The sequence below is a fragment of the Phyllopteryx taeniolatus genome, chromosome 4, assembly GCF_024500385.1.
Source record: "Phyllopteryx taeniolatus isolate TA_2022b chromosome 4, UOR_Ptae_1.2, whole genome shotgun sequence".
Lineage (NCBI taxonomy): Eukaryota > Metazoa > Chordata > Actinopteri > Syngnathiformes > Syngnathidae > Phyllopteryx > Phyllopteryx taeniolatus.
Window position 1 is genome coordinate 22,130,050 of NC_084505.1, and position 26,346 is coordinate 22,156,395.

The 26,346-nt window shown below is 43.3% G+C and overlaps 3 protein-coding genes across 10 annotated transcripts in view; 2 read left to right on the top strand and 1 right to left on the bottom strand.

The window, feature by feature from the left end:
• The window catches only part of LOC133476775 (CREB3 regulatory factor-like), a 39,197-nt gene extending 22,963 nt beyond the window's left edge, over nucleotides 1-16,234 (top strand). For 3 of the 6 annotated variants that reach the window (XM_061770627.1, XM_061770630.1, XM_061770629.1), the window contains exon 12: nucleotides 193-7,098. In XM_061770627.1, the coding sequence (XP_061626611.1) occupies nucleotides 193-305 (113 nt within the window). In that variant the 3' untranslated portion in view covers nucleotides 306-7,098. Of the gene's footprint in view, nucleotides 1-192; nucleotides 7,099-9,917; nucleotides 9,936-14,714; nucleotides 15,014-15,959 lie in introns of those variants that run through there. The other 3 variants (XR_009788148.1, XR_009788149.1, XM_061770628.1) reach the window with 3 other exon arrangements.
• LOC133476774 (ectonucleoside triphosphate diphosphohydrolase 7-like) lies at nucleotides 7,081-17,911 on the bottom strand. The gene is made up of 14 exons (XM_061770626.1): nucleotides 17,732-17,911; nucleotides 16,324-16,407; nucleotides 16,015-16,179; nucleotides 14,691-14,896; nucleotides 14,334-14,484; nucleotides 12,998-13,101; nucleotides 12,606-12,665; nucleotides 12,371-12,519; nucleotides 11,443-11,609; nucleotides 10,654-10,858; nucleotides 10,211-10,330; nucleotides 10,042-10,127; nucleotides 8,797-8,958; nucleotides 7,081-8,572 (listed from the first exon to the last, which is right to left on the bottom strand). The coding sequence occupies exons 2-14, from the start codon at nucleotides 16,329-16,331 to the stop codon at nucleotides 8,362-8,364; spliced, it is 1,794 nt and encodes a 597-aa protein (XP_061626610.1). The 5' UTR covers nucleotides 16,332-16,407; nucleotides 17,732-17,911; the 3' UTR covers nucleotides 7,081-8,361.
• LOC133476778 (mitoferrin-2-like) lies at nucleotides 16,267-26,346 on the top strand. 3 transcript variants are annotated; one of them, XM_061770634.1, is made up of 4 exons: nucleotides 16,267-16,314; nucleotides 23,652-23,880; nucleotides 23,963-24,019; nucleotides 25,003-26,346. In XM_061770634.1, exons 1-4 carry the CDS (start codon nucleotides 16,282-16,284, stop codon nucleotides 25,554-25,556), a joined length of 873 nt encoding a protein of 290 aa, XP_061626618.1. In that variant the 5' UTR covers nucleotides 16,267-16,281; the 3' UTR covers nucleotides 25,557-26,346. The 3 variants fall into 3 exon arrangements, with proteins under 3 accessions (XP_061626618.1, XP_061626616.1, XP_061626619.1); XM_061770632.1 differs by lacking the exon at nucleotides 16,267-16,314 and adding an exon at nucleotides 19,588-20,072; XM_061770635.1 differs by lacking the exon at nucleotides 16,267-16,314 and having other exon boundaries at nucleotides 23,752-23,891.

Below are 26,346 nucleotides of genomic sequence, written 5' to 3' on the forward strand. Positions count from 1 at the left end.
CTTAAATTCAAAACACACACAAAACACAATCATTTTATAAAATATTGATATAGTGTTTAAAAAAAAAAAAAAAAAAAAAATGGGACTGTTTTGGTAATATTGAACTTTTTTTCGAATTTGTGACAAAAGCGTGACTAACATAGGTTAATGGGTAATGTAAAGGAACTGAGTTTGTCACCATGGAAACCGCAGGTCCTCTGGTCGCTGGGCGGACCAAAGACTTTGTGCAGAGGATCTTGGCAGCCAGCGGGGGTCCTAGCCAGCACAAGGAGTCTCCCCAGGAAAACCACCAGGTGGCGCTCTAAACCTGACCCGGGGATGTCCCCGTGTGAGTGTATGCTGCTTTTGTAAAATACTGTACCCCCCTTTTTCCCGCTGTGTGCTGTACTCGTACCCCATTGTGCCTATAAATAGACAATGCACTGTTTTTGTAGATGCCTGTAGTGGTCCGCGGGGGGGCGCTAGTGAGCCGAGGGGGGGCTCCGAGAGCAGGGTTTCTCAAACTTAGGGTCTGGAAGTCGGGTCTCGGATACGGGAGAAGCAGTGTGGTTTTCCTCCTGGCCGCGGGGCAGTGGACCAGCTCTGCACGCTCGGCAGGGTCCTCGAGGGTGCACGGGAGTTCGCCCAACCAGTCTACATGTGTTTTGTGGACTTGGAGAAGGCGTTCGACCGTGTCCCTCGGGGGGTCTTGAAGGGGGGTGCCTCGTGAGTATGCGGTACCGAACCCCCTGATACGGGGCTGTTCGGTCCCTGTACGACCGGAGTCAGAGTTCGGTCCGCATATCCGGCAGCAAGTCGGACTCGTTCCCGGCGAGGGTTGGATTCCGCCAAGGGCTGCCCTTTGTCACCGATTCTGTTCTTAACTTTTATTTGACCTCCTCTTGTGTTACAACAAAAACAAAACACAATTCTTATAAGATTGACTCTTCTTCTCTTTACCAAAACCAAAACTTTTTGCGATAGACTTTTTGTTGTATCCACTAATTACATCCAAAATTGCAACTTATTTATTTTGTGGACCTGAGGTTGAGAAGCACTGGCTTAGAGGATGCGCGGGGGGGGTGTCTTTTTTTTTGGTTTGATGTCGGAGCAGCTGTACGCCCCACTCCCTTCCCCCTTGAGCTTCCTCTTCTTCCTCCTCATCATCACGCCGCCATGTTTAGAAAGCTGCACCTTAATTCATCCAAACCGACCAAAGAGAGAAAAAACACCAAAACCTCACACACGCTGCCAATGTTTTATTTGTTTTGATTTTGACTGAAACACCAGCATGCACCCCCCCACTTTTAACCCCCCCTCCCCAGTCCAAGAAATGCATTTCAGCCCCCCCCACGTGTGCCCCCCCCACACCTGATTATGTAGCGCACCTTTGTAACCACAGTTAAACACTCTTCGAGAGCAAATAATGCATTTTTGTTACTATTTTTATTTGTATTTTGCTATATGCAGACCCTTTCCAAAAATGTGAATATCATGGAAACGTTTATTTCCAGAATTCCATTCAAAAAGTGAAACTTTCGTAGGCCCACAATTTCAAGTGTTTGTTTTGACACAATTTGGGCTTCCAGCTCCTAAAACCCACGAAATCAGGAATTGCATAAATTCGAATACTGTGAAGGAATCACCATTTACTTCTCAGTTTTTGTAGGAAGAACAGAGAAATTAGCATCACATGAAATCAATCGCTTTGAAAACGCTATGTTAATCTTCAATACTTGGTTGGGAATCCCTCCGCTTTAATCACTGCGTCGATGCGCCGCGGCATCAAGGCAATCGGCCTGCGCCGTTGCTTGGGCGTTATGGAAGCCCACATGTCCTTGATGCTTGCTGTCAGTTCTTCTTTTTTTGGGTCTGGTGCCCCTCATTTTCTTCTTGATAATAGCCCGTAGATTCTCGATGGCGTTTAGATCCGGCGCGTTGGCTGGCCATTCAAGCACTGTGATGGCATGGGCATCACACCTGGTTTCGGTGCTTCCGGCGGTTATGTCCTGCTGGATGATGAAATCTGCATCTCCATACAGATCCTCAGCAGAAGGAATCATGGAGTCCTCTAAAACATTCTGGTAGACTCTTGCGGGTGACCTTGGATTTAAGAAAGCAGAGTTTACCAACACCTGCACTGGACATTGCACCCCAAATCGTGACTGACTGGATATTTCACACCGGACCTCAAGCAGCTTGGGTTCTCTTCTTCACCCGTCTTCCTCCAAACCCTCGGACCTTGATTCCCGAATGAAAGGCACACTTTACTTTCATGGGAAAAGAGGACTGGCCAACAATCCAGTCCTTCTTCTCCTTGGCCCAGTTGAGACGCTTCCTACGTTGGCTCCGGCTCCGAAGCGGCTTGACCCGAGGAACCCGACAGTTGTAGCCCATCTCCCGGATGAGTCCTAAAGTGGTGGTTTTTGAAGCTGTGACTCCCGCCTCATTCCACTCTTTCTGGATCTCTGCTAGCTTCTTGAATCTTCTCTGTTTGATAACACTGGAGAACAATTTGAAGAAATAATCATCTGTAGTTAGATTTTTATGCTGATTCAAAAATTGCAGTCAGTTTTTTTTCTCCACAGCTTACCCTCCAGATAAGCAAAATTCCACTGATTAGCTGTAGTGAGACTTGCTAGCTGATTACGATTGGACTCATCTACAGCTACGTGGCAACTCGTTTGTGCAGTCACAATTGAGACTGCGGCGAGAGGTGTGTGCGGCTCCCAATGGCTCAGTACGAAACAGAAAGCTAGCATAGTAGGAATTAAGAGGATTTGGGCTGGCTTTTCTCTTAACCTTGTAACCATGGGCATACAGTTGTAAGTTCTAAGTATTTTAGTTTTGTAACTATTCCATCTTAGTGTTTTATTTACATATTTGTTCTACTCTGTTAAAAAACTTGACCCGATGGAGAAAAACTGAGCTCAGTTTTGGATTCCGCACCCTAAAATTCAAATTGTGTTCCGCAGTGATAGTCCGCTGAAGCCCACGGTCATCTCTTTTGCTTGTGCATCTTCCCCTGCTAGACTTTCAATTGGACACAGCACTCTGTGAACAGCTAGCCTCCTTAGCTATGAACTCTCGTGGCTTAGCCATCCTACGGAGGCTATCAATGATGGTCTTCTGGCCATGACACACCTGGCCTTGAGCTCAGTAGATGATTACTGTGTGACACTCCGTTGAAAACAAAATTTGGGCTGATTCCTTCACAGTATTCTAATATTTTGAATTCCTGATTTCGTGGGTTTTATGAGCTGGAAGCCCAAATTATGTCAATATAAACGAATAAATACTTGCAATGGTTTAACTTGTGGGCCCTGAATCTATAATCTATAAAAGTTACATTTTTTTGAATGGGATTATGGAAATAAATCAACTTTTCCATTATATTAAAAATGTTTGGAAAGGGTCTGTATATACGGTGTGTGTGTGTGTGTGTGTGTGTGTATATATATATACACACATCCACACTACTTCTAAAAAGTTTTTGATGTTGGCCTCGGATGCGTGAACATTTGCAAGGACGTCCGCGTCTGTTTCACTCTCTGTGCTTTTTGTTGCACAACTCGCTGTTCTCTAACAAGGAGCTAAAGGGCAAAAGGTCACAACAGGCGTTTGATCCATGAACCTTCCCAGGGCCGTCCACTTGTATGCCTTTCTGTGACTCCTCCAGTCACTCCCTGTGTGAAGTCTCGTCCTGTTGCTCAGTTGTTGGGCGTTGTCTTGGTCTCGTGATATCAGAATGTGAGCAGTATGATGATGAGGTCTGCAGGACGTTTACTGCAAGTCACAGAAAGGAATACAAGCGAACGTCCTTGGAAATGTTTCCATTTGTGAAGTTTGCTATCCTCCTCTCATTGTCGAACAGAAAGTTGTGAAACATTCAACGGTTGGACATGTTCAAAATTAAGTTGACCCGTCAAGGATCTCGTGCATTTTAGGTTCATCTTGAAAGTTCAGTTGTCAGAAACTTTTTGTGAGTAGTATATTGTTGAGTTAGTTTTTGGCCATGTCTGCCTTTCTTCTGTGAAGCTGTAGACCGACTGTGTCCAAGGTCTCTAAATGTTGTGGGACATTTAAAAAAAGAAAAGAAAAAAAAAAAAGTTAAGGACCCTTTTGAATTGCACTGTGGTATAAAAACTACGCACCTTGCTAGAGGACGCCAAGTCCTCCTTAGGGAAAAGAAAAAGACTCTTGGCACCTTTTTTCAGATGGGCAGTCTGAAAGACGCCAAGCGGGAAGCGCTGACTGGTTTTTGGCTGAGGAGCCTCGCTGTGGTTGTTTGCGCCTCCACAAAGTGCCTAGCGTAGCCTCGTAGCGTAGCCACCTAGCATCACCTCGCTCCCTTTTGCTGCTCGCACCTTTGTCGACATTTTCATGATACAGCGCTACCTTGACTCATAAGTTGAAATGCTTCTGTGACCAAAATCGGAAATCAATTTACTCCAATATCACATCAGTTTTTCACCAGTGAATTCCCATGAATCCGTTCCAGTTGTGTGGCATATTTTTTTTACTGAAACAATTACTGTTTTAAAAAATTCATAAATTGGTTTTAAAATGTGTAATTACTGTACGTACTGTCGTATTCGTGCGTCGGACGTGTTGCCTTCAGGGGCGCGGCCTCGTGAGTGACGTCAGGAGATGGCGCTTGCTAGGTTAGTTTTGTTACTGTCTGCTTTATGCTCCTTACGACTGTTCTCATTTTGTATTTGACTGTTTATCTCATTTGTCTGAAAGTATATCGGCGATTGTGGCTGGCCTTGCCCACATGCCAGGGGGCATTACAGTATCTTAATTACTTCACTCACTCAAGAGGCGGCACATCTGAAGGTGGCGCTTAACTAACATTTTGGCTCGCAACACAAAACAAAAAACTCAACATTTGGGTCACTTAGCCACTGTCGCCGATGCACTTTCAGCCAAACACACAAATACAAAATGAGAAGACGCGTAAGGAGCTGCTGTAGGCCACGTCACACCAACCCACCAGGCCCCGCCTCTCAAAGGCACATGTAATTCACAGAAACGACAATGTTTATTTTCTATGCTACTATCTATATTTTAGGCTTGCAATTTTTATGGTGTGTTAAAATTAGGGATGTTCAATACCACTTTTCTTCTTGACTGATATCAGTACAAGTAATCACTTTTGAGTACTCGCCGAAACTGTACCGATACCACTAGTACTTTTGATACATAGAATTTCATTTAACAAAGAGCTTTCTTTCTTTCTTTCTTTCTTTCTTTCTTTCTGTCAAACTGCCACGGTGTAGTGCCAACTACTGGCAAGGAGGACCTACTAAATTTCAGATTCTTTGTTTTGCCTTGGAAGTATCAGTGGCTGATATCTGCAGCCTTCGTGAGTACCTGATATACCTTCAAATAAGGCCGGTAATAATGTTTATTTTACAACCAAAAAGCTGTAAAACCCTAAATATTTCTTTGTGTCAGTCAGAAGATGACATCCAAGACTCAATGAAATGAATTTTCCACGTTTTTTGTTTGTTTGTTTTGTTGTATTTTACACGCATTTATGTGGGTTCTCTTTGACTAAAAACCAGTCACCCGTTTGCGCAGAGCTTGAAAAGTCATCATTAGCCAATAATTGCAAACATTCCACCACGTTCATGTCAAATAATGTACAGTAAAAGCCTATCGTCTCTCAGTAATCACACTACTACAGTACTACTACAGTAATATTTGGACCTGTTAACACATTTAACTCCTTTTGTCAGTCAGTAAACCTTTAAGATAGAAAACAAAACAAAAAAACATACAAAAGTGCCGTAAAAATAGAAGCCTGATATTTTTGCTTTGTTCTGGTTTTTGCGTGTGTCTCTTGTAAACCTGTATAATGTAAAATTTAATATTTATATGCAGCTGTTGTATTAAAAATATATTTTTAAAATAAAAACAAGTGTAGTTTTGTGTGTGACTCGTCAACACCGCCTGCTGACCAAACACTTGCTGGACAGAAGCACGAAACATTCAGAGAATCTGTTCTATATTTAGTAACCATTTTGCTGATAAAACAATTTTTCTACTCGGTCTCGGGATAGCTGAAAAGAAAAGTTTTGGGGGGAAAAAATCCCGAGAGAGGAACAATTCCTAAGTGCAGTTGTTTAAGCCGTTCCACACTCACAGTCACATTTGAACTCACTAAATACAACTAAAGAAGTGAATTCCCGCGGAATTAGATATTTTTTTGTATACATTTGTATGTTACTCTAATATAATACAATTTTAAAAAGGATATACAACCATTCAAGTGATGCGCAAGTGTGAATAAAAATGTGAAAAATATTGGTTTTAGTTCTATTTTAATTTAAAAAAAAAAAAATATGAAATAAGCATATCTAAATTATAAAACTGCATAGTTCGTTGCATTGTGTTTAAAAAATATTTTACACTAAAATACATGTAAATGGCAAAAAAGAAATGTGAAATAGGGGCATATAATAAAACTAATGATACATTGGTATTTGTACAAGTTCATTTGTTTTACTGCGATTGGCTGGCAACCAATTGAGGGTTGGCCCCGCCTCTCGCCCAGAGTCAGTTGGGATAGGCTCCAGCATGCCTGCGACCCGAGTGTGGATAAGTGGTACGGAAGATGAATGAATGAAGATTTGTTTTTATAAAAAAAACAAAAAACATGGGCATATAATGTAACTATAAAATATGCCCATACAATCTAAATGATGATTTGTATAATTTCATTTTTAAATACTTTTGACATATTTTTAAATGGAAAAATGCAGTTTACATATTGTAACGGTGAGCCTAATCGCATAATTACCCAAGTCATTTTGAACTTACTGTCACAATATCAATAAGTATCAATATGCTTGCTGAAAAAATATTCTTCTGCAAAGGTTCAATCAAGGCACTGGACTTGTCTTGTTCATTGAATTTACACGTGCCCTGCGATTGGCCGGCGACCAGTTCAGGGTGTGTACCCCACCTCTCGCCCGAAGATTGCTGGGATAGGCTCGAGCACGCCCGCGGCCTTAGTGAGGATAAGCGGTACAGAAAATGGATGGATTCCAAATGACTCGGGATCATCCATTTCATTTGAAAGAGACACAGTAGTTATCAAAATATTGTGTTTTATTGGCATGGAATCATTTGTATTCACATTTGGGCCATATCAGGTCACTATTGCACCTTGCCCACATCTAACATTGGACAAATCACTTTTGTGCTCCACTTTGACAACAAACATTAAGGAATGTACACAAAGGAACAGTTCATGTTCAAGACTGAGAATAAGAGTCCACAGCAGCTTTCGTCTTCAGTAAGTTACAAACGAGGGCAAACTAAACGGTTCAATGGCTACAGTTCATCTGGATAAATGGACACAGGGGGCCAGCTTCATTGTAGAGCAAAGAAAAAGTAGAACATTGTTAGCCGAATAACATAATTGCTGAAGTCATTTTGAACTTACTGTCACATTACCAATACAAATACCAATGCACTTTGTTTCTCCGTGAAGGTTGAATGGAGGCAACTGGACTTTGCTGAATTGTTTTTTTTTGGTGCTTGTTTTCCCCAAAAATGTCAAAATTATAATGTATGTAAATTATATAAAATTGTATGTTTTAATACAAATGTTCATTCTTATTTATTATTTCATCATAACAAAGGATGTTTGATGCCACTTTTTTTTTTCAGACCCAAACCAATTCAAGTATTCACTCTTGAGTACTCACTGATACCAAGTACGAATTTTGGTACACAAAATTTCAATGAACACGGTGACATATAATTGTGAACAAAGACCTTTCTTTCTGACGCACACGATGATTCGCCGATGTGTCCAACGGCCGCAATGTAGCCCCAACTACCAGCGAGGAGGACTTACTCATGTCAGATTTATTTTTTGCCTTAAGTAACGGTGGACGGTACTAATAACAACCAATTATTTGAATCAAATAAAGTACAACTGATCCTTTTATTTACTTGAATTTATCCATAATAAATCAATTCAACGATAATTACAATTAACCAATTATTGACTAAATTGTAAAAGCAATAATGGCTAAAATAATGATGTCCTTTATTGTCATGTGTGAATTTGTAGATTTTTACAAAACCTTCTCATTTTATTACCTATAATAAATCAATGAACCGGAGCTCACGCCATAGTTTGCCCACCCCTGCAATAAAGTGTCAAAGAGGGAATCATTCAAGTAGGACAGAGGACGATGCCATCGCTTCATCCCCAATCTGCGTAATCACTATATTGGGATTTTTATATCGAAAATGTCGATGTAGTGATTAGTGAGTAGGGAATGGTGAACAATTCATTCCCTGCTCCCTAATTTCGTGACCTATGGAGTCGACTATATAAAAATCGCAATATGGCAATTGTCAGGGTATGAGCACCTCTCCTTCGTCGGCCCAGAGCATGTCCAGTGTGTCGATCTGCCGCTGTTCTCGCTGGTGGATGCGTCTCAGGCGTAGAATGTAGAGCAAAATGGCCAACACCACCACCAACAGGCACAGCGAGAACAGGTGGTGGTTGTACACGAAGGAGGAGCGCAGCCAGCTGGGGTGGCTCTGGCGTAGCGCCTGGAGGTCCCTAAACATGACATGACGCGGGAGAGCCGTGTCAGAGGACCACTTGCTAATAGGACGCGACGAGGTTTTGAAAATTCAACCCCCGAAGTAACGGGAAATTTGGTAGACATGTTTTAGTCTGCTATTGTGTCTCTCCGAGCAGCCATTTAGGCTGATTTTGTCCATTGTCAAGGATCAACTCCTCATAGAGCTTTAGTCTGCTCGTTGGCAAGTGTTGCTGTGTACCTGAGTGGCAGGAATCGCGTCTTGTACAAGATGGCTCCCAGCGTCCACTGCACTTCCTTGTCGTAGACCAGCTGCGCCGTCCTCAGACCGCGGTAGTCGCCGGGGAAGCGGAAGCCGGTGTGCAGAACTTGGAACATCCACGCTGACTTGAAGCACTGATACCTGAGGAATGCACACACACACACACACACACGACGCGTCTGATTGGCCGGTTTGAAGTATGAATACCTGTGGAGTCGAGAGAGAAACACATCTGATTGGCTGGTTGCTGCCTCGGCCACGCCCGCTCCTCCAGAAGACCGCTCGTACATTTGGATCAATTAGCTGCTCCTGTTGTCTTTTGTTACCGTCTGCTCTCTTTCCTCTTGCTTCCGAGGCTCCCCAACCCGCTTCCAACAGCTGTTATTTTTGTTGTGACGTTTTTCTCTCGTCTCTCTGTCTTCAATTTCTCCAACCAGGTTCCAACAGGTGTAGTTTTTGTTTTTTAATTTTTTTCTCTCGTCTCTCTGTCTTCAATTTCCCTAACAGGTGTTTTTTTGCTGCTGTTGTTGTTGTTGTTGCTGGTTTTGACTCTCATTTCTCTCTCCTCAAAATCTTCAACGAGGTTCCAACTGGTGGTGTCATATTTTATCGTTACTGTTTGCTCTTTTCTCTCTGTCTAGTCCTAGTTTCCCCAACCAGGTTCCAATTATGGCCTTCTGTGGTTCTCTTTTCCGGGTTCCAATGTGTTGTTGTTACTTATTTTCACTCTCTCTCGTTTTTTTCAGGCCCAAAGTTTCCAACACGGTTCCAAGAAATGTTGCTGTCTTTGGTTGTTGCTTCTCCCGATCTATTCTCATATTCCCCAATCAGGTTTTTTAGTACTTCTGTCTTTCCTCTTTATTTATGCGCAATGAGATTGCAACATGTCTGTTGTTTACTTTTTGCTCATTTTTTATGCCCAAAATCTCCAACCAGGTTCCAACAAATGCTGTCTTTTGTTGTTTTTACATTGTTTTCTCTTTGTTTCGCCCCAAGTAGGTTGCAGCAGGTGTCGGTGTCATTTGTTCTTACTTTTTTTCTGAATCCCCAAAAGGTTCCGACAGGTATTGTTGTCTTTTACCATTTGTTTTATTCCCTAGGTTCCTCAACCAGGTTCCAACAGATGTTTTTCTCTTCAGCACAATAAGACATCCACACCACTCGCACCACACGACTGAGCCGCCAAACAGAACGGGTTTAAAAAAAATGGAAAAGACAAAGTACTTGAGTCTGTCGATGTCGGCCTGCTGAGAGAAAAGCTTCTTGTCCAGACGCTGTTTCAGTGTCGACCATTTGGTGGCGCAAAAGCTCTGCATCAGCACGGCAAAGACGGAAAAAAAAAAAGTAAACAACACTTTCTTTCTGTCTTATGAATAAGATGGTGCGTCATTACCGTGGCGGCCTTTGAGTATTTGTCGCTGTCGTACTGTCCGCCGATGCGCAGCACGTCCTCCATGCAGTAGTAAAACTCTGAGAAGCCGTAGAACTCGCTGTTACTGAAGTTGATGGGGGCCTGAAACAGGAAGAGTCATTCGTACTGGACCAAAGAAATACCATAAATCGCAATTCTGATTGTTTGTCCTGCACAAAATTGATATTTCAATATAATACGGTACAGCCTTTTTCCTAGCCATAACTGATACTGAACTATAACGTTAGATAACAGTATTGATATTTGGTCCGACTTATAACTGATATTGTCCCATTACGATACATAGCAATATCGATATTTTGTCTCACGCATATTTGCTACAGTACCATAATCATACCACACATTGCTGCATCAGTATTCCATCCTGCCTGTCGCGGACGGAGAATTGACGGTACGTGTGGTACCTGGTAGACGCCCCCTGCCGCCGTCATGGTGCCGTTGCGCAGGCCCAGGAAGGGTTGGACGGCCTCCAGGCAGCGGGCCCAGTCTCCCTGGCCTCTCAGGTGCAAGGTGCGGTTGTCTCGGACCACCGTGTGCGACAGGGCGAGGGGCAAGCAGGGTTCCAGGTAAGGTTTGTCCTCGCTCAGGCCCGTCTGAGTGCTGAGTAACCTGGCCCGCCGACGACATGCATGGCTGTTATTGGCAGCTAACACAAAGTAGGAAGTGTTGCGGCTTAGGGCTGGGCAAATCATCCATTTAAGCTATTCAGTGTCAATTTCATTAAAACAAAAAAAACACCTGGGTTTTGTCATCATAGAAGTGTCCACAAAAAGGCCCTCTGACAGCTACTACTGTTTGACCCAGTTTCGTGTCCGCTTTGTCCGTATTTGGCTAAGACTGCTCCCTTTCCTCTACTTGGTTGCCCCCGTGTAGAAGACCCACTTGTGAGCGCACACGTTTGTTATGTTGACAGCGCCGGCTCGGGAGCGGAGAGGTAGGCGGAGATCTTCGCTAGTAACGTAGATGAGCTTGAGGAATCCGAATGACCTGATTTCAGGCCTCTCGGCAGAAAAACGTCTGCGTGGACAATTTCAAATCATATTTCACGTGTTTACTGAGGCCCCATAGTGTCAATATTACATCCCAAATACTCGAAAAAGTTGGTTTGGTAAAACATGGGACCTTTAAAATTAAAATCAATTACATTTTGAGGTCATATCACCAAGCCCTAAAAAGGTGGCGTCGCATAACACCTGTTTTTGTCCAGGGTGTCATTGACGATATGGTCGTCGTAGCGCTGTCGGGCCATGTTGCCGCCAAAGCCCAGGAAGGTGGTGACGTAGACGCGGTACACGTGCTGCGTGTGCTCCACGTCGCAGCCCAGGTTGAACTCGGCCAGGACGCCCTTGGCCGCCTCCTCCTGAAGGACCAACAGCATCGATAGCGGGGTTAGCTCATTAGCATGTCAGCATACGTTGCCTTAGTTATTGTAGTCAATTATTTCACTACATTTGTTACTCAGTTATAGGCGGATCATAATTAGTTTCTTAGTTTATTTCCTAGTTGTTGCAGCAGTTAAAAAAACGTTGGTTATAGTAGTTAAAGTAGTTAGTTGGTTAGAGGAGCTAGTTAAAATACTTCTTTAGTTCCAGTATTTAGCTAAAGTAGTTAGTTGGTAGCAGTAGTTGGCTAGTTACCATAGTTATTAAATTGGCTATGTATTCAATGACAGTAGGTTTTTTTCGTGTCAGTAGTTAAAATAGTTAGAATGTTGCTTACAGTAATTAGTTGAAGTCATTTGCTGGCTACAGTAGTTAAATCTTTTAGTTAGTTGGTTACAGTAGTTAAAGTACTTTGTTGGATAAAGTCATTGGTTAGCTACCATAGTTAATTGGCTATTTAGTCAGTGACAGTCGCTTTCATTTTCAGTTGTTAAAGTAGTTAGTTAGTTGCGTTAGTTACAGTAGTTTGTTAATCGAGTTATTTGTAACATTAGTTGGTCAGTCAGTGACAGTAGCTCGATCATTTATTTGTACGTAGTTAGAAAGTTGGTTACAGTAGTTAAATTTGTTATTTACAGTAGTTAAAGTAGTTAGTGGGTTACAGGTGTTAGTAGGTAGTTTGTATGTTATTTACAGTAACTACTACATTAGCAATCAGAAGGGGAGGTGCCACTCTGACCTCTTGTGGCGAGCTGAAGGTGATGGCGCTGGGCACCTCATATGCGATCTGCAGCGAAGCTCCGCCCATGTCCATGATGCCCACGGTGCGGCGGCGGCTGATTGGCCGCTGGTGCTGCGAGCCTGTGGTCACCTCCACCGTGGCGTCCTCTAAGCCACATAAAAGGACCCGAAGGTTAGTTTGAAACCCTAAATAGGGCGCGTTACAGTGGCGGCGACGTGCGCAACTTCCTCACCGTCGTCGGCGTGGTCGAAGCGGCCCAACACGAAGTTGATACCGATCCACGCATAAACGCCTTTGAAAAAACACCAAAAATCGTTAGTGCCCGCCCACCTATTCGCTATTTTTACAACTAAGAAAAACAAAAACTACAACTTGCGAATAGGTAACCTATCCTCTATTATTCAAACTCTGGTCGCTGTTTTTGTATTCTTTCTGAAACCTCCTAAAATGCCACAAGATGGAACCAAGGAACTATGAAGTGAAGGGAGGAGGTCTTATTCGAGTCCTGTTGCAAAAAGCAAAAATGTGGGGGTAATTGAGGATTATAATTGCTTCTCTCTGCCACAAGATGGCACCAAAGCACTAAGAAAGCATAAAACTGGAAAAATAGGTGTGTTGCCTTACCTTCCTGCTTCCCAGAGATGACTTCAGCGTAAGAGCGGGAAAAAAGGAAGTCAAAGTCCAGAGGAATGTCGCTCACCAGGTCATCCAAGATGGCTGCCTGCTGGCTGCATTAAAACAAATTCAAAACACATCTGATGCTCAGTGACAGCAAAATGGGGCCAACTCTTACAAACTCCACCAAGGCCAAACAATCCTCATTTGGATACACATTGTCTTCATCAGCGTTCAGCTTGTCAGTGAACTAGTTAAAGCCTTAGTCCATCTCCTAGTCAATTAGTCATCAAGCTGTTTATATAGTTAGTTGCAGAAGATATATGAGGTTGTTGTTAGGTTCAGTTATAGTCGTTGGTTACAGATGTTACTTTAATAATCGGTTGCAGTAGTCAGATTGGTAAATTGGTTACTTGCAGTAACTGGTACAATATTTACTAGTATAATATGTATATATAGTATAATAAATGTCATATCAACTCGTTACTATGTTAGTCAGCTCGCTATTTGTCAAGCTGTTTAATAAGTAATGTTGCACTAGTCACAGTAGCTCCTTATTTACCGTAGTTAGGCTGTGTTACAGTATTGATACTGAATAGTTAGGGTTGTTAGTTATATTAGTTTATTCATTCTGTAGTTACCGCAAAAGTAGTTAGTTTTTTTAGTAAGTTGCAGTAGTTAAAGTATTAAGTTGGTTAGTTACAGTAGCTGGTAGTCTGTTTGCGTGAGTTAACTAGTTACTACTACTTTGTTAGCTTGCTAGCTATCAAGCGGTTAATAGCGTCCCTTAATAGTTGGCAGCCTTGCGTTCGTCACAGTAGTTAGTTACACTGTTGTCAGTTAGTTACAGTAGTAAAAGTAATTTTCCGGGTCTTACAGTATAACAGCAATTAGCTTAATGGTCAGTTACAGTAGTTAGAGTAGTAAGTCAATTGGCTACAGTTTTTGTTATTGGTTTTATTGAGGTTGTCGTTCAGGATTTCCTAATATAATTTGTATTCATGTGATTCTATTGTAGTACATTCTTATTTTGAAAGTTACTTTATGTAACCCATTGGTTAATAATAAATGAGTCCGTTTTTTCCCTCATACCTACTGTTGCTGATTATTGCTCTCTGTTTGAGTAATATCACTTCATTAAGCCTTTTCTAGCTTTCCATACTACAAAATAAGTAAAGTACGTACGATCATAGCTGATATCGGATCGGACCGATATCGGCCAAAAATTCAAGGCAGCAATATCCGATGGGAAGTGAAAAGGTTGGATCGATCGGGTCATCCCTTGTTACAGCAGTAAATGAGCTCAAGTGGTTGGAAGTAACTAAGAGTGCCCAAAACAAGATACCTGTCTGGCAGTAGCCTCATGCCGGCGGTACAGAGGATGTAAAGCGGCGTCTCCTTGTGTTTGTTCTGGGGCACGTGGGTGGCGGCGAAGTTGAGCAGAGGATGCATGTAGTCGCTGGCCCGAGTCGGAGACGTTGCCAGCGTGGAGATGCCTGGAAATAACCAGTCGTTGGAACTTTTTCGCAGCTTCACATTACAGTTGATTAGCAATTGGCACCAAAGAAATAAAAAAAAAAAAAAAAAAAAAACTTGTTTTAAATCCACGAACTAGCCGAGATACGGGGATATAGTGAGGGAACATGACATTTTCATGATTTGCTCTGTAAAAGAATAAAATGAAATCAATAAATCTCCTGACCCGGCTTAATCTTCTTGACGACAGGTTGCCGGTCACGGTCCCTCATCTGCCGGATGTCGAGCAGCGTGTGGGGGTTTCCGTTGTGGGGGGGCCAGTAGTACACGAACACGCGAGAGCCGCTGCTGCCGCAGTCCACCGCCACGCCGTAGTTGAGGCCCGCGTCCCGCACGTCAGTGGCCTCCATGGACTCGGCGCTGGAGAGGTACCTGAAGGCAGCCGAGGGGTCAGTCATCGAATGGACGCCGCTGGGAACCATGTGACGACAAACACCTGCCCTTCTTTCTGCTAACTTATCACGAGCGCCCGTGTTTGCTTACACCAAGGTAAAGCCTCAGCTGAACCAACAGAACAACAAAAAATACAAGGCTTCATTTGCTATTTGTATTCTTTTAATGTGAACAGAAACAGTCTTAGTGTTCAAAAGCACTAGTTACAGGAGTTTGTTACAGCAGTTAGTTCGAGTGGTTGTTCAGCTAGAACGTTACAGTAGCTGGATGGTTAACTGCTTATTTGGTTACATTAGTTAGTTAACTAGTATAGTAAGTTTAGAGACGTTGGTTGGTTAGTTAGTTAAGGTAATGGGTTTATTAGGTGGAGTAGCTGGTAAGTAAATTGTTAGCAAGTTAGAGTACTTAGTTACAGTGGTAAGCGTATTAGTTACTCAATTACAGTAGTTAATTAGTGTTTAGTTAAGTTAGCTAAATCACATACATTGCTGCACTTTGACTATCCAAAACATGTTCTTTTGCCCACTGCCCAAACAAAAAAAGGTGGCGGCACGGTGAGGGACTGGTTAGCACATCTGCCTCGCATTTTTGAGGACCCGGGTTCAAATCCGGCCTCGCCTGTGTGGAGTTTGCAGGTTCTCCCCGTGCCTGTGTGAGTTTTCTCCGGATACTCCGGTTTCCTCCCACATTCCAAAAACATGCACGGTAGGTTAATTGAAGACTCTAAATTGTCCGTAGGTGTGAATGGTTGTGTTTATATGTGCCCTACGATTGGCTGGCGACCAGTTCAGGGTGTACCCCGCCTCTAGCCCAGCGGCTCCTGCACGCCCGCGATCCTAGTGAGGAGAAGCGCTATGGAAAACGGATGGATAGATGGACAAAAAAAATGCAAAAAGCTTTCTAAAGCAACCTCATTCCACTTTCATCAGACATCTTGTATGCTTTCTATTTTCAAACTAAAAGCGAGAATATGTTGGTCCGATTAAATCGTGTGCTGTCTATTTCCTCCCTCCTTGTGTCCCCGAATGCACAAAACCCAAAGACCAGCAGACGTTTTGGACCACGCAAGTGGTCTACAGACCAACGTGTCCACTCACTTGCTGAAGCGAGCCCCGTGTGGTCTGTGGGGGCCCCAAAGGAACCTCTGCTGAGGGCCCAGGAGCAGCAGGACCGAGGCGGCCAGCAGCAGGAGCAGCAGCAGCAGCTTCTGCCTGGGGGCCACGCCGCAGTACCAGGACGCCGGCAGGAACCACAACGTGATCCTGGACGCACAAAACACTTATGGACCTTTAAAAATAAAAGCTATAGCTATTTCCACTCTGAAGTATGCGTGACGTCATGGTGAAAAGGTCTACACCGCGGCCATGATGGACAACACGCCTGGATCGGCGATGGAGGTACGTTACCGTGCCATATGTCCACCGCGCGGGCTTGTTGAAGCACACGGTCGTCACCTCATGGTCATTGAAGCTCCCGCGCACAACTGTGACCTGTGTTCAAAACGGTACAAACGCACAATGCATAGCAGGTCAATCATGACCCAATCATGTCTTTTATGGAACACTGTAGAGGCCACAATGGCTCCATGAGTTACAGGAGTTAGTTAATTAGTCAGACTAGTTGGTTAGCTACACTAGTTATTTTATTATGCAAGTGATTAGCTACAGAAGTGAATTAGTCATACCAGTTAGTTGGTGAGTTCAATTAGCGAGTTAGTTAGTAACAGCAATTAGGTGGTTAGCTACCATAGTTAGTCAAAGTAGTTAGTTGGTTCATTCCAATAGTTAATTTATTATTAGTCTGCTGTCATAATTAGTTGGTTAATAAGAATAGTTGCTTGGTTAGCTACAGCAGTTAGTTTATTAGTTAGTCATAATAGCTAGTTGGTGCTAGTTGCTTATTAGGCTGGTGATTAGCTACCATAGTTAGTTCATTCATTACGGTAGCTAGTTTATTAGTCAATCATAGTAGTTATGTGCTTAGCTGCTATAGTTAGTGAATTAGTTAGTAAGCAGTTAGTTGGTTAGAACCAGTAGCTCGTTTATTATCACATGTATTATTATTTATTATCACAGTAAAGTGGTTAGCTATAGTAGTTTTATGGTAGTTAGTTCATTAGTTACAGTAGTTAATCTGTGACTTAGTTGTAGTTAGTTGGTTATGTACAGTATTTGAGTAGTCTGTTTAATAGTTTGACTGGTTACTTACAGTAGTAAATTAGTAACTTAAGAGTAGTCAGTTGGTGAATTACTGCAGTTATTCAGAGTAGTTAATTAGTTGGTATGCTTGAGTGGCTACACTAGTTTGTTACTTAGAGTAGCTAGTTACCGTAGCTAGTTTATTTGTCAAGTTTAGAGTCATTACTTTCTTAGTTAGCTTCAGTGTATTAGTCAGTTACTGGCATTAGTACAGAGGCGGCGGAACATCACACAGACACTTTTTAACATATGTGCCCCTATGTGTGCGGCAAGAAAGTGTAATAGTTTCCCATATCAGCATTGTTTATTACCGGTAAAAATACAACAACAAAAGCACTATTACAAGTGCGACTCCGTCGTGTGTTTTCTGTAAGTGTGTATGGGCCACAATGGGATCATGAGATTACTTATTCATGCTTGAACGGCTCTGTGATTATCCAACACGCTATGTAATATGAATAATGACCTCTCGAGCTGGAATTACTGACCAAGCTTTTATATTTCGCCTTATGTAACAATGCACAGTAAATCGCTAAAAAGATGTCCCAGTGGTGGAGTTCAGCATTCAACAGCCAAAGCAATCCATATGGGCTGTTATGACGTCATCTAAACCTACCGTAAGAACCAGCTCCTCGGCCGTGACGACGACCCTTCTTCTCCGACAGAAAATGTGACCAAAAAAAAGATTTTTTTTGAATGAAACGAATAATAATCGTATGACAAGAAGGCGCCACAAAGATAGGCTGTGCAAGAACGTGAACGTCCTACTTCCGGTCGGCACGACGTGATTGCGTCACGCAGTACGTGGCTGAGTTCTGGAGCTGCATTCTAGTGCCGTAGGAAAAAAGGGTTTTTGCATGGTCACTGTACAAATACGGACGAACGTCGAATCATGACATAGTAAATATATACTTTTTATTGTCTATAATCTAAATTATGTTATGACATGAATCCCAAATTGGGGAAAAACACCTTTAACGATGTGTCCTTGATAAGATTCAAACCTTGGTTTTATGTAGACTTTACACCGATTTGATCGGGCTGATCGGTATCGGCCGATATTTAGCATTTTATGTTGATCGGCTTTAATGTCATAATTCGCCGAGCCGATCGAGGACGTCATTGATCGGCTGCGCAAAACACATTTACTACGCGTCACCGCGTGCACAGTATATTTGAATCCAAAAAGTCGTTTCTTTTTAGCCTTGTCGCGTGTCTTTTTGACGTAGTATTGGAAAAATACGACGGCCAATAAAGTTATTTAAAACAAAAAACAAAACAAAAACGGCGGTGTGGAACAGACAACACGTCTGTGACAGACAACACGTAATGCCCGGATCAAACTACAAGACAAATTTGCTGTCACGATTGCACTTTGTCAGACTACTGCAATAAAGTCTTGTATTCCGATACCACCGCATCCCGTTTTTTACGATCAGTGGGCTTTATCTTGTCAACTAAAATTCGACCGGATACACTCGTTACCGTGGCGACGACAACAAGAGTGGAGCGAGACGACTGTATTATAAGGACAAAATGGGTATTAGCTATGGGTAAATAATACGATACAGCTCGCAAGCAGGCAACAAAACGTTTTGTAGCCTAGCAAGCTAGTGGTAGCACAAATGGTTGGACGTAAGCATGCTGCCGTTCTGTCGAAGTTTTTATGTGGGTGAAGTCATTTAATTAAAAATAAGGTAATTTAATTACAGTAAGTTAGCGCCCATTATTTCTGTCATGTAATGTTGGTTTGACCTGACTGATTAGAATACACGATCTGACTAGAGCAGTGATTTCCAACCTTTATGGAGCCACGTAACATATTTTACAATTGAAAAATCTCACGGCACATCAACAAACAAAAATGTCACAAAAAGTGGATGCCTTAATTCCAGTATTTACTTCCCGCCATTGAATAGAAGACGATTCATTTGTTCTGTCTGGAACAAAGATACATTATGTATTGTAAATAGAAATGTTTTAGCAATTAGGTACACAAGTATGTACAGTAAATGAACAGGACATTTAAATAGACACATTCCTCCATCTTGTGATCGGTTATCGGTTATATGAGCGCTAGCAACAAGTCATGATTAGCCAATGAAACGGGCTGTAAGTGATTGGCTGCAACTTCAACCAATCATCTGCTAGGTATTTTGTGACGCTTTCATTAATGTCCCGCCCAAGCCCGTTTTATGGTAGAATAAAATGCTCCCAATTTAAGAATTCATACATTCACCACAATATCTTGTGTATTTTATACCAGAAGTCACAAAATAATGATTACTAAAACAGGCATGTGGCGTCAAATTATCGACTTCGATTTACAAGACGGCAAATTGTATGGCCCCGCCTTCCTTGAAAAAACACACTGGCCAATGAAACGGCCTGTAAGGGATTGGCTGTCAATAGTATCCAATCATCTGCTAGATGTGTTGTGCCGTCACTGCCATTGCCCCGCCCAGTCATAGCTACTGGTGGAGGCTGGCTCCCGGATGAGTAGCCCGCCAAGCCGCCAAGTGATTGTCTGTCCGGCGGTGGCGGCGGTGGTGGAGGTGCCGACGAGACTCCAGCGGACAGGAGGGTCGCTGCAAGGCTTGATTACTTTTTCCGCCATCTAAATGGAAGCGGGCGGCTTCGTGTCCCGGCGCACGTCGCTGGACTCGCCGGGCGTCGACAACCGGGTTGCAGGGGTCGCGACCGGGACAGACGTTCGATGGCTGAGCGGCAGGCTGCTGGGCACCGCGGGGGCATTCGTCGGGGTTTTACCCGCGAGGGTGACCGGAGAACCAGACTTTTCCCCGCCGTTGCGTCGACCCTCCGCGGAGTGCTCGACCGAGGCAGACGTGGACTATGAGGGGCTCCCCCGGGGAGCTACCACCGGCACCCACATGCTGGCCGGAGCCGTGGCTGGAATCATGGAGCACTGCCTCATGTATCCCATCGACTGCGTGAAGGTATTATTATTATTATTATTTATTATTATTTACTTTTAGTTTATCATACGCAATTTCCACTAAATAGCGAAACGCGAGGTTGCGTAAAGCAGGTAGGCCGCGACGTGAGCCTGAGCTCGACTGGCTACAAGCTAACAGGCTAAGTAACCTTGCTGTCAGCTAGGTCAGCTAACAAACAATTAGCTATGGCGCAACAACGCACGGCGGGCAAAAGTGCAATTGTAAACATTTAACATCTTGACACAAATTGCATCTGTCGTGCACCATGTGATTGTTGAAGTCCACAACTGTCTTGACTGCCGTTTTATGCATCCATTATCGGACACGTGGTAAATCACCTTTTATTGCGTTCGTTTCATGGCGCACTTTTATCCCGTTCCCATCGAATTGTAGTCCTCGTGACTGTGAAGAAGATCCATCCAAGTAATGTCCATTTAAGCTTACGATCATGGCGAATAGTGCCCTATATGACGTAAAAGGACTCCTGCCTACGTAACCCTGAGCGTTCATATAATGTGTTCGTATGGACTTTTTTGAAGTCTCAGGAATGAGACATAACATTAAAGACAAGGTGTGTTAATGTTATTTTATGTCATGTTGTATATTGTCCAAGGTGTGTTACACACCATGTACAACAATCACCGTTGATAACCTGTCGAAGTCAAGTTTGCTGACAGGAACGTTAAAGTTGAATTGATGCTCCACAAACCCAATGTTGGCCATGCGTCGTACAAGTGACATTGTTCTTCCTTTGACTTGCGTGGCTGTCTTTTTAGCTGGGAGGGAGTAGTACGTTGCAATTTTTAGCCCTCATAATTCCATACATTTTTTTCCCCCTACGTGCTTTCTCAATGTTCTAAATGTATAGTTAACATGATCTAGATACCATGTGAGATTTTGGGATCCATAGGAGTGATGCAAAAGATTGCATTTACTCCAAATTATTGGGCATATCAGAATCATCTTTATTTGCCAAGTATGTCCAAAAAAAACACACAAGGAATTTGTCTCCGGTAGTTGGAGCCGCTCTAGTACGACAACAGACGGTCAATTGGCAGAACACTTTGGAGACAGAAAGACATTGAGAAAAACAGTCACTGAGCAATAAAGGGTTGCGACTTATCTGGTTTTCTGGTGTCCTTTCCAACCAGAATATGCCCAATTGGGAAGTCCGAATGTGTTAGAGGTTGGGAATAATTTTGGTCCTGAACATGATCCCTCTTTTGTCCTGTTCGGCTGTTTGGTCAAGCAGAATGGAAAATCTGTGTCCCTCTTGTGCCGGAACTGCTTTACACACAGTAAGTGGAGTTTTTAAGCTTCCACTGTGGCTTCTTAGTATTATAACTGAGGTTTATTGAGAATCAGACTTGATCAGTCGAACAGAACAACGTTTCTAGAAGGGAGAGAGAAACAAAGACAAAAGACAAAGCACTAATTGTAAACGGGATGAGAGAAGTAAATCGTTACTTTATCTACAACAATGAAACATTAAATATGAGTGTTGCATGGGGCTGTAGTGCTACACCCTGTGAGGGAAGGACAGGACAAGCTAGAACAGGACAGGAGAAGAAGCATGCAGGACAAGAGTTGTGAACCGGCTGTACAACTGAAGGTGGGATTAATTATGTAAATTTGCACAGCACAACATATCATAGCAATCACCAGATTCAACGTTAACATGCCCAAATGGTGGCAGTAGAAGTTATGGTGTCTGCGTAGTATTCCGTATGTTCTTTGAGTGTCCGGATCCGTACAAGGAACTATTGCGGTTAAAATGTTTAGCTCCAGGAAGTCACAACGTTTGATGGAATGCTTCCTCTTTGTTGATGAGTCATCGCCCCAACTTTACCCTGCAAGTCTGTTGTGACGTTTCTTTTTCTTTGTTGTTGTTTTTTCCCTGTTGTTGTTGTTCACAACAACACAGGATGCCATATGGACCTTTTCACCACGCCACATGTACTTCCAGGTGACAATAGCACCGATGGCACCACTAGTAAACAAACCCTTATGTCATTTGACCAAGGCAGAGCCATTGAGAAAATGCTCTCTTAGACGAGGTGAATTCACGGGTGCCGAACCACAAGTAACCACACTATATTTTTAATTGCAAAACCCAATCCTGCTGGCGATTACTGCTGCTCTTCACATTCACTTCTGTATACTAGCTAGTCATTTATATGCAGTAAATGTATACTTGGTTATTTTTCAATTTTTGCTTCGTCTGTTCACTGTGTTGCTGTAAAGTTGTAAATCAAATTTCCCCATTGCAGGCCTAATATAGGTTAATCTTTTATTGACACCTGTCAAAGGGGGGCCTTCTAGTTTGCGGACGCCACAGCGTCGCCGAACTCGGCAGCATTGTTGAAATCAAGTTATCAGGGGGGGGGGGGGGAAGAAAGATGTGGAGCACACTCAGGATGACTGGACACATTCCTCCTGAGGTCTCTTTCTTTTCCCAGAAGCACAGATTGGGAATTTCCACAGAGACATCCAGCACATTTACTCCTGGCCACACTTCCTGATTAGAATATTTGAGGATTGCGCCATCTTCCATATCGAGAACAGAAGTCCACCGTTGACTGACTGTATACATGTCAATATAGTCCAGTTTCTCCTGGTTAGGGTCACTGGGCGCTGGAGCCTATCCCTGCTGACTTTGGGCGAAAGACGGACTACACCCTGAACTGTGTCATCCGTCAATACTTATCTGCTTTTCTTCAACACGTCCAAATAATGCCACTTTTAAAAATCCAATCACAAAATAGTTCATACAAACTCAAATGTCCAGTTGACTTTTACTGCCACCTCCAGGACAGTAACGGACCCTGTGCAGATGCATAGCACCCAAAACAAATACTGAGCAATCAAGTACATGCTGATCTGAAACTAATGCTAATCTGTGTGTCTGACAAGACGACAGTGTTGTCCAGCTGTGGCTTGAAAATTGCCAAAAGCACTCACTCACAGACATTTTCCGAAATAAAGATTTACTTAATTTCACTGTTCACGGGTGAGCAGGCACTCCTGACGCACATTTGCATACAAGCAATTCAAGTTGCTTCAACATATTTTGTCCCCTTTTTAATACAGCAAAACAGTGTACAAAAATCCTACTCTTTTGGGGTCACTACTTAATTCGTCCTGGAGTTTGCGCTAAAAGTCAACTCTGTAAACTCGGCAAAAGCACAGCGCATTAGAGTTTGTGCTCTAGTTGTTAGTGTATTTTTAATATTGAAACATTTGAGTTTCACATTTTCAATAAAGATTCATTCACATTTTCAATAAAGATGAGTACATATAGACTGCGGGGTAGTTATTCAGGTCATTTATTCAAATGTTTTGATGATCATGCTTTTATTTTGTAATATCAACCAACTGCTGTGATGATATTGTACCCTTACTGTATATGTCTATGTCTTAAGTCAGTGCTTCATTCCCTGAGAAATGATTAGCAAAATATTGGCACTGCATTTAAAAAAAAATAAATTTCTTCCTTTGTCCTTGCCCCCTAAAATAGTGTAAATGTGATACATGAGTGTGTTCATCATAAGTGATGAAATTGTGTTGCTGTCCCGCTAGACTCGCATGCAGAGCTTGCTGCCAGAGCCAAACGCTCGCTACCGCAACGTGATGGACGCCCTGCGGCAGATCGTGCGCACGGAGGGCGTCTGGCGCCCTATCCGCGGCATCAACGTGTTGGCGGTGGGCGCCGGCCCCGCCCACGCGCTCTACTTTACCTGCTATGAGCGCATCAAGTTCACGCTGAGCAACGCCATCCACCCTGGCGCCAACAGCCACTTTGCCAATGGTCGGTGTGGTGTGAGTGCGTGCGTCTCTTGCTCAAGTCGTTGCGTGTGCGGGTTTTTATCGTGCGGGTTTTTATCGTGCAGGAGTGGCGGGCTGCATGGCCACCGTCATCCATGACGCCATGATGAACCCAGCTGAAGGTAAACACACACACTCGTCATATGACATTTGTTTACCAAGTGTAAGATAAAATAGTATTTCAGTGGTACGTTGACTTGCGAGTGCCCCAACTTCGGAGTTTTCTGAGTTAGAAGCCTTCACTTGGTCAACTTGCGGGAAAAAAACAAATTATTTTGTGTTGCGGGCCGAAATTTTAATTACTTATAGAAGAATTAGATGCGCGCGAATGAAGTCAAGCACACAAATTCCATCAATCCATTCTAGCCTTCATGTAAAAAATTGTTTTTGTATTTTTAATAAGGAAAAATAGCACTATAATATAGTGGTTTACAGTATTTGCAGTATGATCATATTCAAAGTGTAAAGAATTAAGCGGTTTGGCCACCGAGAGGCAGTATAACGCAGTCATGTAGACACAAACCAAGAAGAATAGGACCACCTCTGCTACTGTAGGCGACTCAATAAGATGCTGTAATGTTAGTCGTTCTTTGTCGAGGATAAAGAATATATGCCTGTGAGTCTGACCATGTGTTGCTCCACGGCCTGTGTCCAAATATCCGTTGTCAAGAGTTCTAAAACTGTTAACGATCGATGCTAACTGTTAGCATGTCAATGGCATTTTTCCTTATATGTTAGCATTAAGATAGCAAGCTATCCTGAAGGCAAGATTCTTTTTGTTTAGTTTGATACTAAAATTCAAATGGGAGTAGCATTAAACAGCTCAAAGTGTCTTTGTTGAGAAGTTGTTCCATTACTTGCCAAACTGCTGCTAATTGTGAAGTGAGTTTAATTGGGTTCACTGCCACCAGACAGGGCTTGTCTCTCAAGGCACCGCTGTATTTAGAAATTTACGAGTTCACGTAACGGTGTCTTCAAATGTCAGAAAGAAATTTACGGGTTCATGTAACAATGTCTTCAAATGTCAGATTTTGTTAAATTTGAAGGAAAGTTTGTTGTCGTTTGCCGATTGAATTGACACGCTTCCGTCTCTTTTGTCTCGCAGTGGTGAAACAGCGTATCCAGATGTTTGGCTCGCCATACCGCGGCGTGCTAGACTGCATGGGCACCATGCTGCGCCAGGAGGGTCCGGCGGCCTTCTACCGTAGCTACACCACGCAGCTGACCATGAACGTGCCCTTTCAGGCGCTCCACTTCATGACCTACGAGTACCTGCAGGAGGTGCTCAACCCGCACAGACACTACAACCCCACCTCGCACGTGCTGTCGGGGGCGCTGGCCGGCGGGTTGGCCGCCGCCGCCACCACGCCGCTCGACGTCTGCAAGACGCTGTTGAACACCCAGGAAGTGGCCAGCGTGCACGTCCTTCAGGCCGACGTGGGCGGCTCGCCGGCAGCCCGCCACATCTCCGGGCTGGGCGAAGCCTTTCGGACGGTGTACCGCGTGGGCGGCGCGGCGGCCTTCTTCAAAGGCGTGCAGGCCCGCGTTATCTACCAGATGCCCTCCACTGCCATCAGTTGGTCCGTCTACGAATTCTTCAAGTACGTCATCACCAAGCGGCAGCATGAGCGGCGCCTGCGCGGCGACCCCAACAAATGAGCCAGTCGCAAGCGCCCGGGTCGAGAAGCGCAATCGTTTTTCAATGAAAAAGTTCTCCTTCCTTTGACAGAGTTGGCAAGCAGATGGCGACAAGCACGGATTCTGTAGTGGCAGTCAATGAGATGCGAACAGCCGCAAAACACTAAACATGCAAGTTGGCAACAGAAAATCTAGAAAGAATCAATTCTACTCAAGACATAATCTAACTGCATGAAAAGTGATGGCAAACATGTGACTACTAGCTTGAATTTGGACCATTTTATTAAGTCACTGTTAAAAGTCCAAACCACTAATAGAACTAAAAAGGCCTTTTGGCCTCAATTAAAATTGCGTGTCCAGCAGATAAGTGCAGAATCATCACCTTGAAGTGTTAAAACTAAATTAGCTATTTTTTTTTATTAGCATCTCTCTCTAACCTCCAAATAAAACTCCTTACGAACGCACAGTTACGCTTGCCTTCAGTCAGCCGCCACGCATCCAAACGCACAAGCATTACTATTCCCTATGGAAGCCATACAAGCAGTCTCTCTATTCAGAACTATAATATATATTTAAATAAGCAGCACGCTAACTTGTCTTCTCCCAGGCTGTGCTCTGGGGCAATTTTGTTGTGCTTTGGAAACCAAAGAGGAGAACCACACCAAAAAAAAGTGTGTGAGAGATGTCACCCTTTTAATGGGAAGGAAATCAAAGCGACACCTGCTCTATTTTTGTTTGCTTGTAAATAAAGTCGCAAAAGGCAGCTCCTCGCAGAAGCAGGGTCTTCTCTTGGTGCACTATGACACACCAA